Source organism: Antechinus flavipes, chromosome 2 (assembly GCF_016432865.1).
Source record: "Antechinus flavipes isolate AdamAnt ecotype Samford, QLD, Australia chromosome 2, AdamAnt_v2, whole genome shotgun sequence".
NCBI classification, from domain to species: Eukaryota; Metazoa; Chordata; class Mammalia; order Dasyuromorphia; family Dasyuridae; genus Antechinus; species Antechinus flavipes.
Genome location: NC_067399.1, coordinates 431,289,591 through 431,312,271, shown reverse-complemented (window position 1 = coordinate 431,312,271; position 22,681 = coordinate 431,289,591). Strand labels below are relative to the sequence as shown.

Here is a 22,681-nt window from a genome sequence, read left to right as displayed (position 1 = left end):
AAGTTCTATGATCCTGTGAAAGGCAGCCATCATATGAATCAATGCATTGGACATTCTCTTTCCATCACTGGTCAGAAAGAGAAATCATGTCCATAATACAGACATTTTAAGATCAAAGTCCAGAAATCACATTTCCTCAAAGATTCAGGTTTAGGAGAGCCAAGGTATATCAGTTCCCTACCCATAGCAAGAAGAAGGAAGAAGAGAGAAACTCTCTCCTAGTTTCTTTATTTTGCCTTTGTGTGGCTACAAGAGAGAGATATATTAAAAAATAATCACAACAACTAGAGAAGCAAACAACAACAACAACAACCCCCCCCAAAGCTACAAATTTTAAAAGCCAGAAAACACTAATGTAGAGACCTGAGAGAAGAGAGACAATAGGTCTGTTTTCATAGACATCACAGAACAGCACACAACTGAAAATCATGCATAACATTCGGATGATCTCTCATGTTCTCTTGGGCATTGCCTTTGGACCAAAATTTAGACAGTGGCTGCTCCTGAAAATTGAGCTCAAGTTGTCTATTCAGAGTTCTAGCCAGAATCGCTGCTCAGAAGTTTTCAGGAAGATGGAGTCAGCCTATATCATTCATGGAAGAAGCAAGCAGTTTCTGAAGATGGGCCCATCCCAAATCTTCCTCTGAAGGAGGAACCAGTGCATAACATTCTCAGGAAATGGAATCTGATAATATCTTCCTCTGAAGAAGGAACCAGCAACCCAAAGTCTCCTTCGGTTCAGCTTTGGTTCACAACACAAACAACTGAGGTCTCAAGGGATGTTTAGTCAGCAGGTGTTTTTTGCCATAGGAAGTAAAGAAGGAGCAGAGCCCTTTTCTGCTATCTACCAGACCACAGGGAGTTTAGACTCCTTTCCGATGTCCTGGGCTGCCTGTGCATTCGTGTCACATCGCCTCTTCACTTTTGGCAAGTGTCCAAACCCCAGGATTCCCCCAACAGTTCTGGGGGCTCCTGCTTCTTGGTCATCGGCTGTGACTCTCAGAACAGTGGGGCACCTTGATTGATTCTGGGGGATGGCTCGCCGCCAGATGCATTGTTTCATTAGAGCGGTGATGTTCTCTCTCTCTCTCTTCCCTTAAAAAACGTCAAAAACAATTTTTAAGGAAAGTAAAGGGCTCTTTTTCTCTCTCTCTCCCAGAAAAAGAAAAGCTATTACAAGCATAATAACAATCCCATCCCATTTGTATGATAATGAAAGCCTCATGATGATTATGCAAGCATTCCCAGTCCTAATAACTCCATTTTCATAGCCCTTTAAGAGAGCTAGTACAAACATTATTTCCATTTTTTTTAGAAGAGTAAACTAAGGTTCAGAGAGTCTTGAGCTAGGTCACATGACACTTTACAGTTTACTTAATCAAGGGTTTTTATAGCTCATTGGAAACCTGGCAGTGCTATATAGGAGGTAGGATGGGGATGGGGATCATTATTTTTACTTTGCCAAATGAGGACACTCCAGGGGGAGAGATGACTAGTTGAAGGTCACACAATACCACTGCCAAAGCAGTGGGTCATGACTGAAGCCAGGTCTTATGGCACTGATATAGCCACTGATTAAGAATGAAGACACCCAACTTTTTGAAAAGTTGTGTGACTTTTCTATACAGGACAGAGAATGGTGTCCACTTCCTAGAATCATAGACTCTTAGAGTTGGAAAAGACCTTAGAACATAGAACATAGATATTAGAGCTGGAAGGGACCTTAAAGGTCATTTGTTCCAACTTTCTAAAGTGGACTATTCCTAGCTCTCTTCCACTGATGGGACCTCTTACTAGCTCATTCTTGTTGCTGGACATTAACTCCATCACACCCAGGGCTGGTGAAGTCTTTCTCCTCTTTCCCATGAGTCCCTTACCCTCAGGCCTGAATGAGGACAAAAAATGCCAGAGATCTAAAGGCATCATCTAGCATTCCTTGCCATCCCTGGGGCTACCTGCTCATAATTAATAAAGAGAGTGGGAAAGAGGAAGGCCAGTTGTAGAGTGAATTAAGGATTCTTCCCAAAGCTATTCTGTCTACTCTGTTTCTCCTCGGATTTCTAATTTGATAGCAGATCTTTATCTCACATGGTAGGATGCCCATATCCTAGTGGCTATTATAAAATAGCTTACTTAGCATCTTACCATCTTCAAGCTGAATGAGAGTCACATAACCTTATTCTTCAAAGTATAGCTTGACCAGTGGGATCAAATTCAAATAGAAATATGTGTTACTAATCAATACATAAGGATTCCTACAAGGTGTATGTGTTGATTTAATTTTAAAATCTAATGTTATTATTTTATTGTATTTTTATTTATTTTGCCAAAAACTTCTCAATGACATTTTAATCTGATTAGACAACATGAAGGAATGACCTTTGACAATCCACACTTGAACAGGAAACCTCTTTAAAACATTTCCAACAGTAGCACTCTACAGGAAAATCTTTAATGGTGAGGACCTTGCCATCTCTTGGGACAATCCATTCCATTTTTGGACAGTTCTTCAGGACATGGCATTTATAGTTACAAAGTAATCTTTCAAGTGAGGAAATTGAGATACAAAGTTAGAAAGTCACTGGCTTTTTTTTTTTTGACCTACGACTTTATTGATATAGGGAACTCCCAGATGAGGGAAATCTTTCTGTCAATGCAGGTTACCAATTTTTATGCAATTTATAGGCTGCAAGTTGCTGCGAGACAGAAATGTCAAATATGTGGTGGGCAGAATACAGTTTGAACCAGTTTAAAATGTAATTGATAACTAATAGATAAAATAAATAAAAATACAATAAAACATAGTTAACATAAATTTGTGATTTTTATAAGTCAACATGCAGTCAGCAGGGAGCTATTTTAATTTGAGTTTGACCCCACTGGCCTAGAGGATTAACAAATTGACTTGACAATTGCTTGGCCAATATGTATCAAAGTCAGGATTTGAACCTCAGCTTTTCCTTATTCTAACGTCCACCTGGGAGTAAATTCAAACAAATGCTCGGTCTGAAAATGAAAACGAGCAAAAACTACCAGGTAATACTGGGAATTGGCTATTTGCTAAAGAGATCATGAGATACAGGATCCTTGGTAGGACGTGGGGGCCTTCTAAACTTTAGCAACTATATGGCTTCCCCTAAAAAGGAAGAAACAATTATGAACAAATAATTTCAAAGAACAAAGAATGACTAGGTCATTGTTGTCTTTGTATCCTCAGTGCTTGGCACAGTTCCTGGCACATAGAAAATGCTTTATAAATACTTGTTGAATGTAAAAATAAATGAATAATCCAATAAATGCTTGTTGCATTGGATTGGATAATTAATGTAAAATTAGCTTCAGTCTCAGAGATTGTAGCATATCTGTCATGAGGGAGTATAGCAGATCAGGAATAATGAAAAAGGAAAGTTGAGGAAGAAGGATTGACTATCCAATTTGTCAAGGTGGAACCTGAAATGTGCTGCCCAGAATTGGGATAATACTCTATATATAATCACCTCCTGTGATTGTGGCTCTGTGAGGAATCCTAGTGAGTCTCAGCCATATCCCGTGTGCAACTTTTTGCTGAGAACATGAAAATGTGCTTATAGTTATCTAATGGGAGCATAGGAAGGGAGGGCCATCCTCCCTGTACATTGATTAATAAGTTTCCTTTATTGCTGACTTGTGTTTGCCTTGGAAACTTGGCCAGTTCCATGAATAAACACAGTCATCCTAAAGGAATGAACAAATATTCTCCTTGGTAGGTCCCTGGAGATGGAGAACATTGCACCTAGACGGCAACTTTATCTCAAGAGTCATGTAACAAATGAGAATACTTAGCATAGTGCTTTCTTTGTTCTCAGCCTATCAAAAACCCTTAATGGGAAAGGGACTTTGAGAATCTCCCCCAAAGGGAATGTATACCTTGCCTGAGACCTTCCTGAGACCCTGAATGGCTGCGGCTAGGGATTCTCCCAGCCAAGAAACTCAGGTGTTGGTACTCCCTCGGAGTGGTGATGATGTATGTTGTATGTCGTTTGTTTCTTCTATTATCTTTATTGTTATGATGATCACTGCGTTTGTTGATTGTGCATTACTCTTATAAGTTTCCTCTATGTCTTGTTTGAATCAAGGTTCTAAGCAGTAATAAATTTGTACTCACCCTCTTTAAGTCTATGCTTGTTGAATGTAAATTCCACACCTAGATTAACTTTATAGTTTCCTCCTTTATACCTTTGTCACTGTCATCTACTCTTTTTTTTAATAATCTTTTTTTATTGTGTTAATAACTTTTTATTTACAAGTTATATGCATGGGTAATTTTACAGCATTGACAATTGCCAAGCCTTTTGTTCCAATTTTTCCCCTCCTTCCCTCCACTTCCTCCCCTAGATGGCAGAATGTCATCTACTCTTAAGGTTTCACCTGCTTATAACTCACTGTTCCATACTTCCATAATGGTGACAACAATTCACATTTATATAGTGCATTAAGGTGTGTAAAGTTATCTATGTATGCATTAAATGTAAATGTAAATTATATGTATGCGAATTCTCGTTTGATCCTCACAACATGTCTGTGCAGCAGGTACTATTACTATCTTCATTTTACAAAGGAGGAAATTGAACTTAAGAAAATTTAAATGACTTGTCCAGGGACATTTAGGGAATAAATTTTGGAGGCCTGATTTGATCCAACTCTCTCATTCCAACCAATATGCCAAACTTCCCTGGCATTTAGTCAAAGTGATGCAAGGGCAGCTAGGCAGCACAGTGGATAGAGTCCTGGGCCTGGATTCAGGAAGACTGAGGACAAATTTGACCCCAGACATTACCTGTGTGACCTTTACCTTATCTATAAAATAAACTGTAGTAGGAAATGGCAATTCACTCTAGTATCTTTGCCAAGAAAACTCCTAAAGGGGCTATGAAGCGTTAGATATGACTGAAAACAACCATACAAAAAATCTAGCCAAACTCTAATCCCTCACTTTCATCTGCCCTCTAATTCAATATGTCCCCAAAATTAACTCAACATTTTCTCTCTCAAATCAACTTCAACATTTCCTTTGAAATTCATTGAGGATTCACTCCTTTTAATCTTCCAAACAACCAGCACCCTAGTCCAGGTCCTCACCACCCCCTACTTAGAAAACTGCCCAAGTATCTGATCTAGGTCTTAACTTTTCAGATAGCATGGGTCCCTTAGGATGTCTGGTGAAGCCTCTGAATGTTTTCTCAGGATAATATTTAATTGCATAAAGCAAAATATATAAGATTACAAAAGAAATAATTTCTGTTAAAATGCAATTATTATTATTACTTTTTAAACAAATATCTAGATTGAAAACTCCTGCTCTCATCATCTTCCTCGCTCAAATCCATCCTGCATATGGCTTCTCTGGACCAATCTTTCTTCCATATCTTTCCATCATGCTTTTGCTCAAGAACACATAATTGTCCCTTATATCAGTTCCTATGTCATGCATTCATTCCTCTATCTGTCACTCAAGGCTCTTCATAATCTACTCCTGCCTAAGTTATAGGAACTTACTGCTCAGGCCTCTCCAAAGTTAATTCTTTGCTCCAGTCTGTGTGATTTTCTTAATATACTTATCTTGGGCTTCCCCTTGTAATTACTTTTTCATGACCTCAGTTCATGCTGCTTTTGGCTGCCTGTGATGCAGTCTCTCCTCCTACCTGTCAAAGTACTATTCATCACAAGGCTAGAATGCTGTTGAGAGGAGTCCCATTCAGGTAACGGCTGGATCAGATGCCCTCTGAGGTCCCAACAGCTCTAATTGGTAATTCTGTAGTTCTTAGTCTAACTTATCCCATCTTCTCTAAGGAGCCAACATTGTGCTATGATCTCTTCCCCTTCTGAATTCCTTTGTTATCTAGAATATATATCTTAGACTCATGTAATTTTTTTCATATGTGTAGGTTCCTAATGACACTCTTTGCTTCTCGAGAAGAAGGGCTAAGCCTTGTAATTCACCTGTGTCCATCTGCTTTCTTCCTCTTCACCCCCCAAACTTCCCTGCCTTACCCTTCAGTGGCCACCTTAGATTTAGGCATATAGTAGGTGCTAAGTAATTACATAATAGGAGGTTAAATTTTAGAGCAAAAAGGGACCCGAGAGGCCATCTAGTCCAACACTCTCTATTTTACAGAGGAAGAAGCTAAAGTTGAAAGGGGCTACATGATTGGTCTGAAATCTCACAGGGAGAGTCAGGATTTGACTCCAAGTCTAGCAATCCCAGATTTAAGGTGCTTACACTATTCTATGCTGATTGTCTTTTGTCTTGTTTGGTTCTTACTTGATTAGGTTTTCCTAGAGCCAATCTCAATTAGATTCAGAGAGAGGGAAATCATTAGTTCAGAAAGGGTCTTTCTTAAAATAAAGAACATGTAATGTTAGAGCTAGGAAAGGACTTCAAGATCATCTATTCCAGCTCTTGCATCTTATAGATAGGGAAGTCAAGTCTCTAAGAAAGCTACTTCTGTTTACAATTTGTCATAGGGCTAGAACAACAATTCAAGTCTTTTGATTTCCAGTCCAATAAAGGGAGAAAGATGCAATTCATAAAATCATTCCTGAAATCTGCCAGATGAAGGCCAGGACTAGAAATAGATATCACACAAAACACTGTGAAACACCACTAAGCTCATTCTTAGAGAACAATAGTCATTTGTAGAATCACAAATAATTGGTCTTGAAGGAACTCTTAAGAACCAGCAAGTCCAATCCTCAGTATCATACACATGGGAAAATCAAGGTCCAGATGGAAAGTAACTTATTTAAAATTAAATGCAAATTAATGATAGAACTGAGACTGAAGCTCAGCTCCCCTGACATCTTCTAGGGCAAGTCTGGGGAACTTTTTTTTTTGTCAAATGCCATTTGTATATTTATAACAGCATTTAAAGGCTCTACAAAATTATCAGTTTATAGAACTCAAGCAGTAGAAGATGCAGTACCTAGCTCTCAGTTCATCATTGTCCGTAGTTGCCTTAGCAAATGATTTTGCAGGCCTTAGATGGTCTATGGGCTGGACATTCCCCACCTTGTTCTAGGGACAGTATCTATTCTCTTCTTCCTCTTTTTCCTCTTTTTCTTCTCAACCCTGTGGTTGAGGATCAAGTTGCTCAATGAAGGTGATAAGAAATAGACATCAGGAAAACCTGACTCAGACAGTTTTAGTTGGGAACAGGTCACTTAGTCAAAATGGTACCAAGGAAGATAGCTAGCTGTTCATTGCAATTCCATATGCTGTGACTGATGGATTTGCCCTGGAAAGAAACTGTGCCCCTTTTGTCTCTGAAAAGGAAAAGATGATACATTCAATTTCTTACCACAATTCCATCTAACAACTCTATACTTGTTTTCAGAAATATTCCTTTGTGGAAAAAAATCATAGGATATCCCTCCTTTCATAGGATGCTGTGGCGTAGTAAGCAAGGTGCTAGACTTGGAGTCAGGAAGGCCTGTTCAAGTCCTTTTTATATAGTCAATAACTGTGTGGTCTCAATAAGACATTTAACCTCTCTAACTCTCCATTTAGTTATCTGTAAAATAAGGGGAGGCTGGACTTAATGGCCTTTAGGTCTCTTCAAGATACAAATCCATGATCCTATGGAAATTTGCAATCTGAAAGAGACATTGGAGGTCATATGTTCAACTTCCTCACTATGTACATGAGAAAGCCAAAATCTAAGACTTTACCCAAAACCAGACAGTTTCAATGTATTTTGACTCCAAATTCTATGGTTTTGCTACTGCACCGTGCTGTTCCCCACATCACTCACCTTAGCACGTGTGTGGACCCATTGACAGTAGTGGTAGAACAAGGGACTGTCTGACCCAGGATAGAAGGTCTCCGATAACGTTCCTCATCACAGCACAGAATGATAAGGAAAGCTCGACGAAAGGCTTTATTCAGGAAAGCATAGAGAAAAGGGTTGAGGCCCGAGTTAATGTAACCGAGCCAGAGGAAGGTGGTCCAGAGCTGGGCAGGGACGCTGTAACCCACAAATGGGTCGATGATGTTGGTGACAAAGAACGGGGCCCAGCAGAGGCAGAAGCAGCCCATGATGATGCACAGGGTCTTGGCGGCCTTGGTCTCGGTCTTCATGCGATGATGGGTGCTGTGCTGATCGGGGGGCTCTCGGCGGCCCTCTGCCGGGGCTCCGGCCCTCTGAAGGAGCCGGATCTGGTGGGCGTGCTCCTTGGCCGTGATGTAAATGCGGTAGTACGCCAAGACCATCAGGATAAAAGGGATGTAGAAGGCCACCACAGAGCATGTGATAGCGTAGGGCTTGTTGACCATGAAAATACAGTAGGTGGAGTTTGAGTCCTGGTCAAACTGTCTCTTCTCTATCTGGAAGAAGGGATCAGAAAAGAAAGGCTTGTGATTACAGCTTTGGGAAGAAAATACCACATGGAGCCTCGGCATTTGATTGTAGATTTAGTGCAGGGAGGAGTAACACTGGGGAGTCAGAAGACTTGATTTCACTCCCAAATCTGACACTTAACAGCTATTTGATCAGGGCTAAGCAATTCCATCGCCCTGGCCCTCAGTTTCCTCATCTCTACAATGAGCAGGTTGGACTAGAGGATATCTAAGGTCCTCTAAATGCTGTGATCTTGTGATTGTTATTCCTTGGTATGTAAGGGTGGGAGAGGCAGCCAAGGCCTCAGGAGAATTCATGGAGGCTCAGGCTCATATTCTAAGTCACCTAAGTCAGACACTGGTGTCCTGGAAAGAGGCCTGCACTAAGAGCCAAGAGACCTAAGCTCTTTTTTTTTTTTTTTTTTAAAGCTTGTGACCTTAAGCAAGTGATGACCTTCTCCAAATCTCCTTTTTCCAATGCATAAAATGGGAATAACAAAACCACAGCTGGTGTACAGTGGCTAGATTGCTGCACCTGGTATTAGGAAGACCTAAGTTCCTTTGACACTTATTTAATGAGCGATCCTCCTCAAGTCACTTCATCTCTGTTTGCCTATGTTTTCTCAACTATAAAATGGGGATAATAATAGTTTCTCACAAAATTGTGGGGATCAAATGAGATAATTTTTTTCAAAAGCACATAGAATAATTTCTAGAACATAATAGATATCATATAAATGCTTGTATCCTTCCCTCTGAGGACCACAAAGATCAAATGAGAAAATGGATGTAAATTATTAGCTAATCATAAACTACTTTATAAATATGAACTGTTATTATTGGTATTATTGTTATCTGTTCACAGATTTACCTCTGAGCCCTCATTTATCAGGGCTCCTCAAACTACAGCCCACGGGCCAGATCCAGCAACTGAGGATGTTTCTCCCCCTCACCCAGGGCTATGAAGTTTCTTTATTTAAAGGCCACAAAACAAAGTTTTTGTTTTTACTATAGTGTGGCCCTCCAACAGTCTGAGGGACAGTGAACTGGCCCCCTATTTAAAAAATTTGAGGAACCCTGCTAGGGTTCTCGAAGACCAAGTTAATAGAATACAATCTTGGAATGCCCTGCTATAGACAAACTTTGCCGGTAAAGAGTTGGGTGATGGGCATTTGAAGACCAATCAGAGAATAGAAAGACTTACTAATAGAAAGTTGGCTACCATTGACAAATACTTTTGACCATAATAATTCATGAAAATTATCTAAATAGGAGGGATTTGAATGCAAGTTTGAAAAAGGATTGCTCATATTAATGAAATCACAGCTCCAAAGCTTTGATATTTCTTTCAAAATTGTGCATTGAGATCATTTCATGGGAAACTGGTTCCCAATGATCATTAAGCATCTATATGGTAGGTTAAATGTAGGACTTGGGAAGTCATTTTCTTTTTTTTTTTCAATTTATTCTCCAGGTAGGAAAGAATCAGGATGCAAATAGATTGTGACAGGTTATAATAAGTCAAATATATTAAGACAAAATTTAATATTGATGAGTGTGAAACCATATCTCCAGTTTTAAAAAAATCACCACTGGGACATAGGACAGAATTGAAAATAATATGGCTAGATGTCATTTCCTGTGAAAAAGACCTGAAAATTTTTGTACACTTCAAGCTAAAAAAAAAAAAAAAAGTCACTGGAATAGTATGGCAACTGTGAATGTTAATGTGATTTCAGGTTTTATTGAGTTGATGTCCAGAATGAGATAGGTGATAGTCAATGGTATGGTGTAGTTAGATCACAGCTGGAATCCTGGATTTCATTTCCAGATACCAAATTTTATGGAGGACACTAATAAATTAGAGTTCCTCCAGGGAAAGTAAATATTAGATGCCTCGTTCATATATGCATCAGTTAACAAAATCAAGGATATTTAGCCTAGAGAAGGGAACATTTTGGTTGCATTTGATCTGTCTTTCAGTACACAAAAGGGTGTTTTTGATCTCTGTTTTTCAGTATATAAAGTATATAGAAGAGAAATTATTTGGTCTCACAGGGTAAGAAAAAAGGGTAGAAGTTGGCCAGAAACAGATTTTGACTTATATAAAGTAAATCTTAGCATTAAAACTGTCCTCTAGTATTGGAATGGGCTGCTTCCAAATTTAGTAAATTCAATATCTCTGGAAGATTTCAAGTAGAAATGCAAGACCTTTTATCAAGGATGTCGACAAGGTTTCTTGTTAGATAATAGGTTAGTCACAATGTCCTCTGAGTTCCCTTTTAATTAGGATCTGTAATCTATTTTAGGACTTTTTGGAGATGATTTCACTCTTAGATATCTCAGGAGGTGAGAGTTAAGAGATGTTAGGATTAGAGTCCAAGCATTATTGTGTGGAATCTAGGTGGTGTTTGCTTGTTTTTCTGTTTTTTGTTTGTTTGTCTTTCTTCATATCTCCAGCACTTTGCTTACTGCCTGGAACATAATAGACAATAAATAAATGCTTTTTGACTTGACTTGAAAAGCCTTTCTTGGAAAAGACTCTAGGAGTTTTGCATTTGACTTGAAAGCTACTAAACCACAGTTAATGTGTGATTGCTTTTCTCACTAACAAAGATTTTTTCCATGGAATCTGAATGTCACAATAAGTATATCAAAAAATCCCTAAAATATGAGAGCTGCAGGGTCTTAGAATATAGCCTACAGAATGTCAGAGCTTGAGAAAACCTTCAGAAATATCAGAAATGGAAAGGATTTTTAAAAATTTAACACAGAAGATTAGAGAAGAAGATCTTTCAGGTCATAGAGCCCGATCCCCTTATTTTACATGCAAGGATGAGGATTGAGAGGGCAGCTAAGTGGCTTGGCAAACAGGAAAATCAGGAAAACCTGGATTCACATTTGGCTTCAGACACTAATTATGTGACCCTGATCATGTCACATAATAAGAAAATGAGATTTGTTGGAATCTTTACAAACTGTTAAGTCATTAGAGTTGAGATGTTTTGGGCCAGAACCTTAATCAAAGTACTAAGTAGAACTAATTGATACAATGCGTGTGTTCACACCTTTACTCATTGGAGTTCACAAGTATGGGAGACTCACAAAGTTAACTGTGTAACTTTGTGAATTCACACCTGCTTTGAAGCTCTTAGGGACAGAGAGCACTCTGGGAAGAAACCCATAATCCCTCTCTCTCTCGCATCCCACAATCCCTCTCTCTTGAAGGAGCATAAATAGAACTTCGATGGGCCAGTCAAGAAAGTTTTTCAGAGTGAAGAAGCTACAAGTCCAAGTTCAGCTGAATTTAGATTGAGAGGGGAGTGTCAAGTGGGTTCAGCCAGAAGTCCTCTCTGAGTGAGGAGTTTTACTTAGGAACATTGACTGGGGTCGGAGAGGAGGACTCTGGGAGATTGAGAGCCAGAAGCCCTCTCTCAGAGGCAAGAAAGATTCAACTTGGTGCTGGCTCTGGAGGCTGAAGAAAGCAGAGGCAGAAGCAAAGGACAAAGCTGCAAGAGCTCTTAGAACCAAGCAGACAGATAGGCCTCAACTAAACGGGCTATTATGGAAGGAGAAAATAAACGTTTGCATTTTTACCAGCTGGCTGCATTTTGGGTGATTATTACTTTCAACTGCAACTAAGGCTGCCTCCAGGAAACCTCCCTGAGAAACCTGCGTTCTCCCAGAGAGAACTATTATTATTATTTTAAAAGAAGAAAATCACCACAGAGATTCATCAGAAAAGATCCTGATGTTGAGAAAGATTGAAGACAAAAGGAAAATAGGATAGCAGAGGATGACATAGATAGATAGTAGCATGGAAACAATGAATATGAATTTGGCCAGACTTTGAGATACAGTGGAGGACAGATGGGCCTAATGTTCATGGAGTCACAAAAAATCAGACACAACTAAATAACAACAAACATGGGAATTGAGAAAGTGAGTTGCTTGGAGCCACATCAAGTTAGTGACCACAATAGGATTAGAACCTAACTCCTGATTCTTATGGATTCTCACTTATCTACCAACTATTCATGGACCTCTAACCTAACCCTCCTGGACCTCTGGTTCCTCATTTGTTAAATGAAGAGTTTCAACCAGATGGCTTCTATATTCCCTTCTAGTTCTGAACTCATGATTCTATTATTATTCATGTCAGGGAATGTGGATAGACAAGGTAAATTAGAACAGGGTCCTCCTGGGGCAAATAACACTGATTCCTGGACACACCGGCTTCAAAGTACAAGGGAATAGAATGTGTGTGGCTAATGATCAGGCCTGACTCAGCAATGCTACTTAGAAATGCGTGTCAGACTCTCTGGTTCATATTAGCATAAACCTGAGAAAGTCTTACGGATCATTTCAATTAATTGGCTCACAATCACAATCTGGCAGAAAGTTCATTGCACATCAAGCTGCTAGAGACTGCATGGTACTCACCAAGTCTATTATGCCAATGTTATTCCAGCGTTGCATTATGGGGAGGAAAGAAATAAACATGGGGATTACCCAACAGCCTCCAAGCATTAGGGTGATACGCAGTGGGGTCATCTTGTTCCTATACACCAAAGGCTGGCAGCAGATGGCATAGTACCTGGAGGGATGGAATGGAGGGGGGATGGAAGGACATAATGGGAGGTAAGGAAAAGAAAAGACAGGGAAATATAAATGGAAGAGAGGGAGAGATGGAAAGGGGAGAGAAGAAACAGAGAGATTTATCTTAGAAAAATTGTAAGATTTTAGAGAAGGAAGGTATTTTGGAGCATAGAACATGAGAACTAGGAAGGACCAAAGAGACTATTGAGTCTAATTTCATTATTTTATTAAAAGTAACAACCAAGGCACATGGGACTTTTATCTAAAGATTCATGGAATCTTAGAAATGGAAGGGAACTCAAAGGACATCTGGTTCAATTAACATCTAGTGGGAATTCCTTGTGCAACTTCTTTAGAAACTGGGCATCCAGTCTCTACATGAAGGCTCCAAATGATGAGGAAACTCCCAATGGCGTACCCCATTCCATTTCTGGACATCTCTGGATATTAGGAAGTTCCTCTTTATCTTGAGTTGAGCTCTTCCCCTATACATTTTTCCACTCCCACTGCCCTTAATTCAGTCCTCTGAGACCAAGTAGAAGCAAGTTTATTTAATCCTTCTTCATTTAGTAGCCCCACAAGTACTGGACAATCATCGTCTGTCACTGTGACTTCTATTCTCCAATAAACATCCCCATTTCCTCCAACTGATCCTCAGAGGTTGTGATTTCGTCTTCTCAGTATTCTGATCTTGCTTCCTAGAATGAGTTTCAGCTTGGAATCTGAGAAAATTTAAAGCCCTTAGAGATCAATTTAGTTCAAGGTTCTTAACCTGGGTGGCTAATAAAAATATTTTGTAAATCATATTGTAATATAATTGGTTTTGTTTATAATTCTATATATTTTGATTTATGCATTTAAAAACATTATTCTGAGAAATCTTTAGATTTCATCAAGAGTTCAGATACAAAAAAGACTAAGAGCCCCTGATCTAGTCCAACCCCCTGATTATATACATATAGATATGAAAAAAACACAGCCTAGATGATTACCAAGAGCACATAATTAGCAGTGACGGAGCCAGGACTGAAATTCAGATCACCTGACTCCAAATCCATAGTCACTAAGCCTAGTCCTTTCTAAAATGCAGGGATTGATTTGAGGTGAACTCAGTCCTTCAGATGGGGTTGGACTGCAAATGAGGATACTGAGAGAAATCATCTTTCTCACTCTGGAATAGACAATGAATTTGACCTTATAGTTCATTGCAACTAGCTACCAAGACTTGTTTTCTCTAACAAGAAAGACCCTGTTAGAGCTTCAAGTTAATTTTCTATGGAAATTTTAAAAACAAATGCAAGGAGATTTTAAATGGACCTATTCTTGATCATCTCATGTCACATAAAAATTTCCCGCTTTAGGTGAGTCATCTCATTCTTTTTGCCACCTCCTCCTTTTTCCTTTTTTCAAAGCATAACTAGCATAACAAAACCAACGTTCTTTTGGGGAGTGGGGAGATTGAGGAGTGGGAGGGAAAGGCCATGTGAAAAAAAAAGGGTCAACTTTTGATGGGAAATTTCTAATGGCTTAAATTAATCTTTGGAGATTGCATAACTCAAGGATAAGTATGATTTAGGAGAAGAAAGAACAGAGAATGCTATCCATTCTTCATTGGCTAAGGTACAATAAAGGTTTTTCAACCATGTAATATAAAGAAAAACAGAGCTGGCATCTCACAGAGCCACAGTGTTAATATCTGCTTTTAATAAAGAAAAAAGACTTGGGGATCAGGTTACAGGGGAGCAGGGATGCAATTAGCCTGATTAAGTAATGGTTAAGTCCCTTAGGCAACTAGCTGGGACATATGTTCAGGCCCAGGGAAAACGAGGTAGATTAAAAACTGTATTTATAGATTTCCCTCTGGCCTCTGCTTAGTTCAGTCTCCTACATCCTTTCCATCATGGCCACAGTGATGGGCATGCCTGAACAGAAGCCCTTGAACAACTAATCCCATTTGGCATCTGAGTTGATACATTACAAAATCTTGTGGCCTTGGACCTTGGTACATAGAATATAGACCATCAAGGACAGAAAGAACATTGGAATATAGACCATTAAATGTCAGAACTGAGTTAAGAAACACTTACAGAACAGGAAAGAGATATTGAAATATAAAAGTGCTTGGAAGTATCATAGGACATGGGACAAAGAAAATTAGAGTTGGAAGAAGCATTGGACCACAGGATACAGAATGTCAGAGCTCAATAAATATATGGGTGAAATTGGTTCTGTTATGTCTGTGAGGCTTTGGCAATAAATACTCTTTCAGCTGAGTGAACAAGATCCATCCTCCCTGTCTATAAAACTAAGGGAGGAGAACGCTGCAAGTTCAATTAAGTCAGAAGTGAAACATGGGATTCAATAAAAACTTCAATTGTATTACTGAGTGCAATAGGCAGAACAAGATAAGTTATAATTCTCTCCACCTCTGCCCTCATCAGGCTATATATGAAGGTTGGTTGACCTTTTAGGTTTGCCCCTTTTAAGAAAGACCTTGACAAGCTAGCATGGGTTGAGAGGAAAGCATCTAGGTGATTTTTAATCATGCCATGCAAAGACTAGTTAATGAGTCTGGAGATTTTTAGTTGGTGGGGGGGGGAGGAAGAAGAAAAGACAAGCATTGATGATCTTTGGTTTTAAGTATTTGAACGGACAACTGATGGCAGAGATATTGGACTTGATTTGCTTGCCTCCATTTTTTGAATGCCATGTTTCACTTCTGATAGATCTAAAAGCAATTTGCAAGAGACTTGAAAAGGCAGATTTTTTTTTATATATATGTATGTATATATATACATATATTTATACATCTTTTTATTTACAAGATATACGCATGGGTAATTTTTCAGCATTGACAATTGCAAAATCTTTTGTTCCAATTTTTCCCCTCCTTCCCCCCACCCCCTCCCCCAGATGGCAGGTAGACCAATACATGTTAAATGAAAAAGCAGATTTTGAAGAAAGAGTGTAAGATCCTGTTGTTGTCAGGTAATCTTAAACTTTTTCTTTTCCCAAACCATTTTTACCCAAGAAATTATTAACCTAGGTATACAGATATATAAAAAGGTATACAAATCAAACATTTACTGATAATAAATCATACTTTCATGACCTCCACATTCAGTTATAGGATCCCATATGGAGATATGACCCAAGCTTAAGAAGCTGGGTTTCAGATTGAACTTTCCTTGAGAGCAGAGGTGATTATTGCTTTGCAAAAAAAGTAGCAGACTGTAAGAAGACTTCCAGTATTGTGACTCTAAATTTGTTCTTTCTACTAAACTATATTACTTTTTTTTCAAGTATCCATTTTAAGTTAATGCCATTGTATAATATTTCAATGCACTTAGAATCATAGAACCATAAAACGTTCAGAATTGGAAAGGATCTAAAAGGATAGCATTAACAATGAGAATAATGAGATAATAACAAGAATGACTCACATTCATTTAATATTTTAAGGTTTGTGCAGTGTTTTACATGTATTATCTAATTTGACCACTGATGAATAGCCCAAACTTGCCTGAATAGGAATCTTTTCTATGTGTACCCCTGGAGAGCTCATTCAGCCTCCATGAGACTTCATTTCTAGCATCAGATGATGAAGGCAGAAGATTTGCTCTCTTATTATGATGCATAGAATCTTAGATATCCATTCCATCGGTGCTAAATGCACATACAGAATAAAATGTCTGAGTTGAAAGAGACCTTAGAGATCATCTAATGCAATTCTTTAATCTCACAGGGAAGGAAATCGAGTACCAGAAATGGGAAGAGACTTGTCCCTCAATGTGTAATGAGTTTAAAAAAGGGGGATTCTTTATGTGTGAGTTTGATCAGAATAACCTCAAATGGGTTTCAAGGAGTTCAGATTCTGATCTTAGTCTGAATATATGTGTAGAGGGGCAGATAATGGCATAGACAGTGAGAGATAGATGGTGGATTAAGGTTGATCCCATTTAGCATTCAGATAGAAAGAAGACTGCTTGCTGTCATATTAAAGTCCTATTTTTAATTTTCCATGATGAGAGATATTTCAATTGATAATCAACTGTCCAGAATATTTTAGAGAGAATTCATGCTTATGTGTAACTTGAACTAGGTAGCCCTGGAGATCTCTTCCAGCTCAGAAATGCTGTAATTCTACAAGTAATTGATCCTACCACTCATTGCTCTTTGCTTCAGGGAGCCCTCAGTCTCCCCATCTGTAAAATGTGGGTAATAATGGCTATACTTTTTTCACAGGGACATTGGGAGGAAAGCACTTTATCAGACATAGCATTCTGACTCTAAATTCAGTGTTCTTTTTAGACACAAGAACTGAGATCCCTTCCAACTCAGAAATGCTATAATAGTAGTTCTAGAGAAATGTCAGCTACTATTCAGCTTGTCTAGGACATCTGGTCCTAACTCCATTCAATTTGACTTCTTAGCCATTACATTTTCAAAGAGAAGTGAATCATCAGGATAGTGAGTCCTTTAGTCAGTCAACAAGCATTTAATGTCTATTCTTTGTCAGACACTGTGCTAAGTGCTGCATAGAAAAATAAAGCATCTGTTGCTTGGTATAAGGTACTCAGGTGCACTTTGTTCTAACCACAAACTGAATAATATAATCAAGATGCTCTGGTTGCAGATGTACTGAGCAGACAATATGGCACAGTGGACAAAACATTATTTCTAGTGAGAAGTCTGGTTTAAAACCTGACTTGAACAAGGTAGAGGAGTCTGCTCATCTTGAAGGTCCCTTCTGTCTCTAAGTCTGATGATCTAAAGTCCTAGTTCTGCTTCTTAGTAAATGTGCTAAGTTGGGGAAGTCTTTTAGGCTCTCAGAATTTCAGTCTCATCGGCAATCCCAGGGTAACATCACTTGCTCTATTTCTCTTTCATATGGGTTTTGTGGGGAGAAGATTAGATAATTCCAAAGTATTTTAAGTGCAAACTATTATTAGTATCTATTTTCCATACACTCCCTTCTAATGTGGGAAGTGATAAAGGATGGATCTTAAAAATCAGCCTTTTATGTACATAAAGGGAGACATGGCTAGACAACACACATAGGTTCTTGGTTGACCACAAGGTTAATATGTATTGTTGTGATAGGTTTTTTAAAAAGCTAATGTGATATATGGCGTACTAATTTTCTGGTCATAAGAATTGCCCTGTTCCTTCAGCTAATCTTTATATGGCCTGGTACTGAATCCTGTTCCATCATGGTCATATCTTCTGGATACTGTTCAGCTTGTCAACATGTCTCTTGAAATGTGTGTACAGAAGCAAAATAATGGTTTGGTCATGTATACTTATTGCATATCTAATTTATACTTTAATATATTTAACATCTACTGGTCATCCTGCCATCTGGGGGAGGGGGTGGGGGAAGGAGGGGAAAAATTGGAACAAGAGGTTTGGCAATTGTCAATGCTGTAAAGTTACCCATGCATATAACTTGTAAATAAAAGGTTATTAAAATAAAAAAGAAAGAAATGTGTATACAGAACTGTATACAGGCTCCACTTTGGGGGTGAAGCTTAAAATGGAAGGAAACAAGCATTTAAATAATACCTGCTATGTTCCAGGCACTGTGTTAAATGCTTTTAAAATAGATATTATCTCCTTTGATTTTACAACAACCCCACAAGGTAGGTCCAATTATTACCCTCATTTTACAATCGAAAAAATTGAGGCAACCAGAATTAAATGATTTTTCCAGGGTTATATAGTTAGTAAATGTCTGATGATGGATTTGAACTCAGAACTTCTGTCTCCAACCCCTATATTCTATCCACTTTAACACCAGCTGCCTCCTGTTCAAAATCATATTGGGGGAAAAAAATTCAAAGCAAAACAAAATTCTTGCATATCTAGAAACAACTGTCTTCCCCTTCTGTGCTTCAATTTCCTCCCTGTGAAAGGACAGAGGACAACAAGATTATAATAATAATTCATATTTTATAGAGCTTTAAATATATAATTGTATTATATCCCATTTTACATATGAAGAAGATGAGGTTCAGAGATGTTAACTGATTTATCTAGAGTCACACAGCTAATAAGTATCTGAAATAGGAAAGGATTTAAGGCTAAAAGAGACCTTCAGGGTCAATTAGTCCAACCTCCTCATTTTACAGATAAGGAAAGTGAGACACAGATTGGTTAAATAATTTATCCAAAATCACACAGTTACTAAGTGTCTAAAACAGGGTTTGAGCCTATGACTTCCTAATTCCAAGTGAATTACCCTAGATCAGGTGTTCTCAAAGTCTGGTCCAGAGCATCCTGGGAATCTCTGAAATTCTTTCAGAGAGTCTACAAATTCATAATTAGTTTTTATTTTTAATGTGATCAATATCTATAACTATAAACCACATAAACCAAAACTTTTTGGACAGATCCTCAATCATTTTTAATAGGATAAAGATATTGAGAACAAAAGTTTGAGGACCACTGCCTAGATTCTTTACAACTTTGCCATTATTACTTTCTTAGAACTAGACATTGTGCTTTCCCTTAATATAATCTAAGACTATATTGGTATTTTTCTTTCAGCATATCAAAAATGTCATTATTATGTCTACTTTTCTCCAAATTAAATATTTCCATTTCCTTCATGGCTTTGAGTTTCTTCATTATCTTTTTCCTTTCCTATCCTAGTGCAGCTTTCCCTAAAATACAGTGTCCCAATTAATAATGTCATTCCTCTCCTAACCTTAAAATGCATGATGAGTATTTCTTAATGATTTTATTAAGAAAGCTTTAGAGGTATTACTTACCAGAATCTTAGACATTCCTTATTTGTCTAGATTTTAGAGATCTACTCTAGTCTATTAAATTTACAGATAAGGAAACTGAGGTTCAGAGAGGACAAATAATTTTCTCAAATTTGTTCAATAAGTAAATGACAGATTCAGAATTAGAACAGTTCCTCTGATTTCATTTCAGTGCTCTTTCCACTCTCCTGTATATATCATCCTTATGTGGAGGTGGAGTGGGGAATATCAGTGGAGAACTAAAGAGACAAGATTTAAGAATTTCTTTTTTATTTATACTATTATATTGATTTTATAAGTCTTTTGCAATACAAATGATAGTACTACTAAGTATGAGTAGAGAGCTCTTTATGAGTCTTTATGATCAAAAAACATCATTACCTGCCAATGAGTCTTGTGGTAATGAGTCTTTGAACTAAAGCTTGGTATGTGGTGAACAATATCACAGTGGGTCACTGGGTACCAACTCCAAGCTTTCTGAGCCGAAAAAAGTTTGTCAGAATTTGTGGTAGGTACAATGACATAATTTCTGAGATCCCAGGGCTACTTTCACACCACGATGAAACATTGCCAGAGTTGTGCACATTATGTCTTAAGTATCAAGATAGCTGTATAGGAGGAATGAAGGAATCCCAATTCAAAGGCTCCAAAGAGTAAGAACAAGCTCACAAGATGACTCTGTACTTAGTCCTATTCTTACCTGTCCAGTGAAATGCAGCACAGGTGGAAAATTGAGGCTGTGGTGAGCAGAACATCTAGAGATGTTCGGACCAAGCAAAACATTTCACCATAAATCCAGACATCTTGGACCAGTTCAAGGGCACCAAAGGGCATGACCAGTACAGACACAAGCAAATCCGCAAAGGCCAGGGAGACGATGAAATAATTTGTCTTGATTTTCCTGTGATGGGGAACAAAGGAAGAATACTCTGTTTTTCTGTTTTACAGCTGAGTTTAGAAACAAAGACACCAATTAAGTTGTTACAGGTTCAAGGAAACCAGTTTTATTCAGGATAACTCATAAATTCATAGTAAGTCAAAGTTGAAAGAGACTTTACAGAGACTACTTAGTCCAACTTCCAGGAAGGATTTTTTCTTGTTTACACAGACAATTAATAGCAGAGTTTAGATATGGAACCAGATTTTTAGACTGAAAATCCAGCACCTTTTCCACTAAACTGTTAATTCTATTCAATTCAACAATTTGAATGAATCGAAGGAAGGTATTTAAGTACCTTTCATGTATATTTCTCCTCTACATAGAGGTTACAATCTGACAGGAAGATAAGACAAAATTGGGGATATCGAGGAACCCCAAGATCCCTCTCCATAGCTACTTTCTGTTAGAGATACAGAAGAAAATAGTAGTTGGAATATCCCTGGAGTCCAGAGGACCCAATTCTGCCATTAAATTACTACAAACCTTAGTTTTCTCATCTGTGAAATGAGGCAGTTGGACTAAGTGATGTTAAAGGTCTCTTTTACTTTTGAATTTCTGTGTTCAATGTCTTTATGGTCCTTTTAGCTCTAACAGTCTATGTCCTCCATTTACTGAACTTGACATGAGAGACTGGGGTGAAGGATACCATTGCCAAAGAGATAGGAGAGGGGAGTTAACATATGCTAAATCTTTTAACTCGTTATGTTAGACATTTCCCTAAAATTTTTGAAAACTTCCTGTCTTTCCTGTTTTCTATCTAGACCATCCAGTTTCGATTTCAAGTGGGGAAAAATAAAATCTAAAGTGTATTCTGACATTCTACATTCTAAATTCTTTCCTAGTTCTGAAATTCTATGTTCTATATTGTAAAGTCCCTTCCAGATCTGATATTTCATGCACTTTGCTTTAATAGTCTACGTTCCAATGTATCTTCTATCTCAATCATTTTTGAATCAGTGATTTTATAAAAAAAAAATTTAAAAATTTATAAAAATATGGTCTCTGGACCCCAAACCAAAGTCAACAGAAGATTATGTGAAACAAAATATATAAGAAGGCTCACCTGAGTTGTCTGTCCCTGCATACAGCCACCATCACCAATAGGTTCCCCAGTATGGCCATTAGGATGACTGCAGAAAGAAAGATGAGCAGTCCAATCTTCTCTGCATACCTGAAACCCTCCCCGGAACTGCAAACCACAGAAAGGAGAAAAGGGCTATTGAGCACACAAATAATCCAAAAGGAAGAAGAGATATCTTCACTTTCAACTTGTATGAAGTCAGCTTCATCATCCTTATCTCCACTGGTACTTAACCACTACCATCATCACTACTCTCAACACTACTCTCACCATGATTGCCATCACCATCACCACCACACATTATCATCAAGCTCATTGTACCACCGCCACTAACATTAATATAATTATTGCCATCACTGGTCATCAAGACTCTTACCATTGAAATCATTACCATGACCAGAACCAATACCACTGACATTACTACCACCATTACCATTACTACTATTGCCTCCATTTTCTTCTTTATAATCACATATTTAAAATTGTGGTGGTAACAATCTTTCAAAAATATTTATAAATAAAATTTTATATGTTTTTGGGTTAATTTTTTTTAAGTGATGGCATTTTGAAATCTCCTAGAATTTCCTATGACTTTAAAGTATCACACTTTTATCTCCTTAAAAATCCTTCATGTCTATTCTACTGTAGTATTCTCTCTTTTTTTTTTCTTGTTGATGTGAGTATATTTATAAATCATTGGTTTTAAAACTGGGGAATCAAAGTTTATGTATACCACTGTTTTTTAAAAAGTCCAACTATATAAAAATTTTTAATTTCTAGTTTCAGGTCTGGTCATTTATAAAGTATAAGTCTTGTGAAATTCAAGTTATGTACCATTTTGAAGGTCAAAGCTAGCCTTCCTGATTACTCATTGAGCTCTGAGTCATATCATGTTAGTTACCAAAAACATTCAGTAG

At 37.9% G+C, this 22,681-nt stretch overlaps 1 protein-coding gene across 2 annotated transcripts in view; it reads right to left on the bottom strand.

The window, feature by feature from the left end:
* Nucleotides 1–212: 212 nt before the first annotated feature.
* Nucleotides 213–22,681, bottom strand: part of HTR4 (5-hydroxytryptamine receptor 4) — a 79,579-nt gene continuing 57,110 nt past the window's right edge. For both annotated transcript variants that reach the window (XM_051978952.1, XM_051978953.1), the window contains 5 exons: nt 21,747–21,872; nt 20,444–20,644; nt 12,818–12,971; nt 7,791–8,362; nt 213–1,095 (listed from right to left, as the gene is read on the bottom strand). In XM_051978952.1, the coding sequence (XP_051834912.1) occupies nt 984–1,095; nt 7,791–8,362; nt 12,818–12,971; nt 20,444–20,644; nt 21,747–21,872 (1,165 nt within the window). In that variant the 3' untranslated portion in view covers nt 213–983. The remainder of the gene's footprint in view (nt 1,096–7,790; nt 8,363–12,817; nt 12,972–20,443; nt 20,645–21,746; nt 21,873–22,681) is intronic.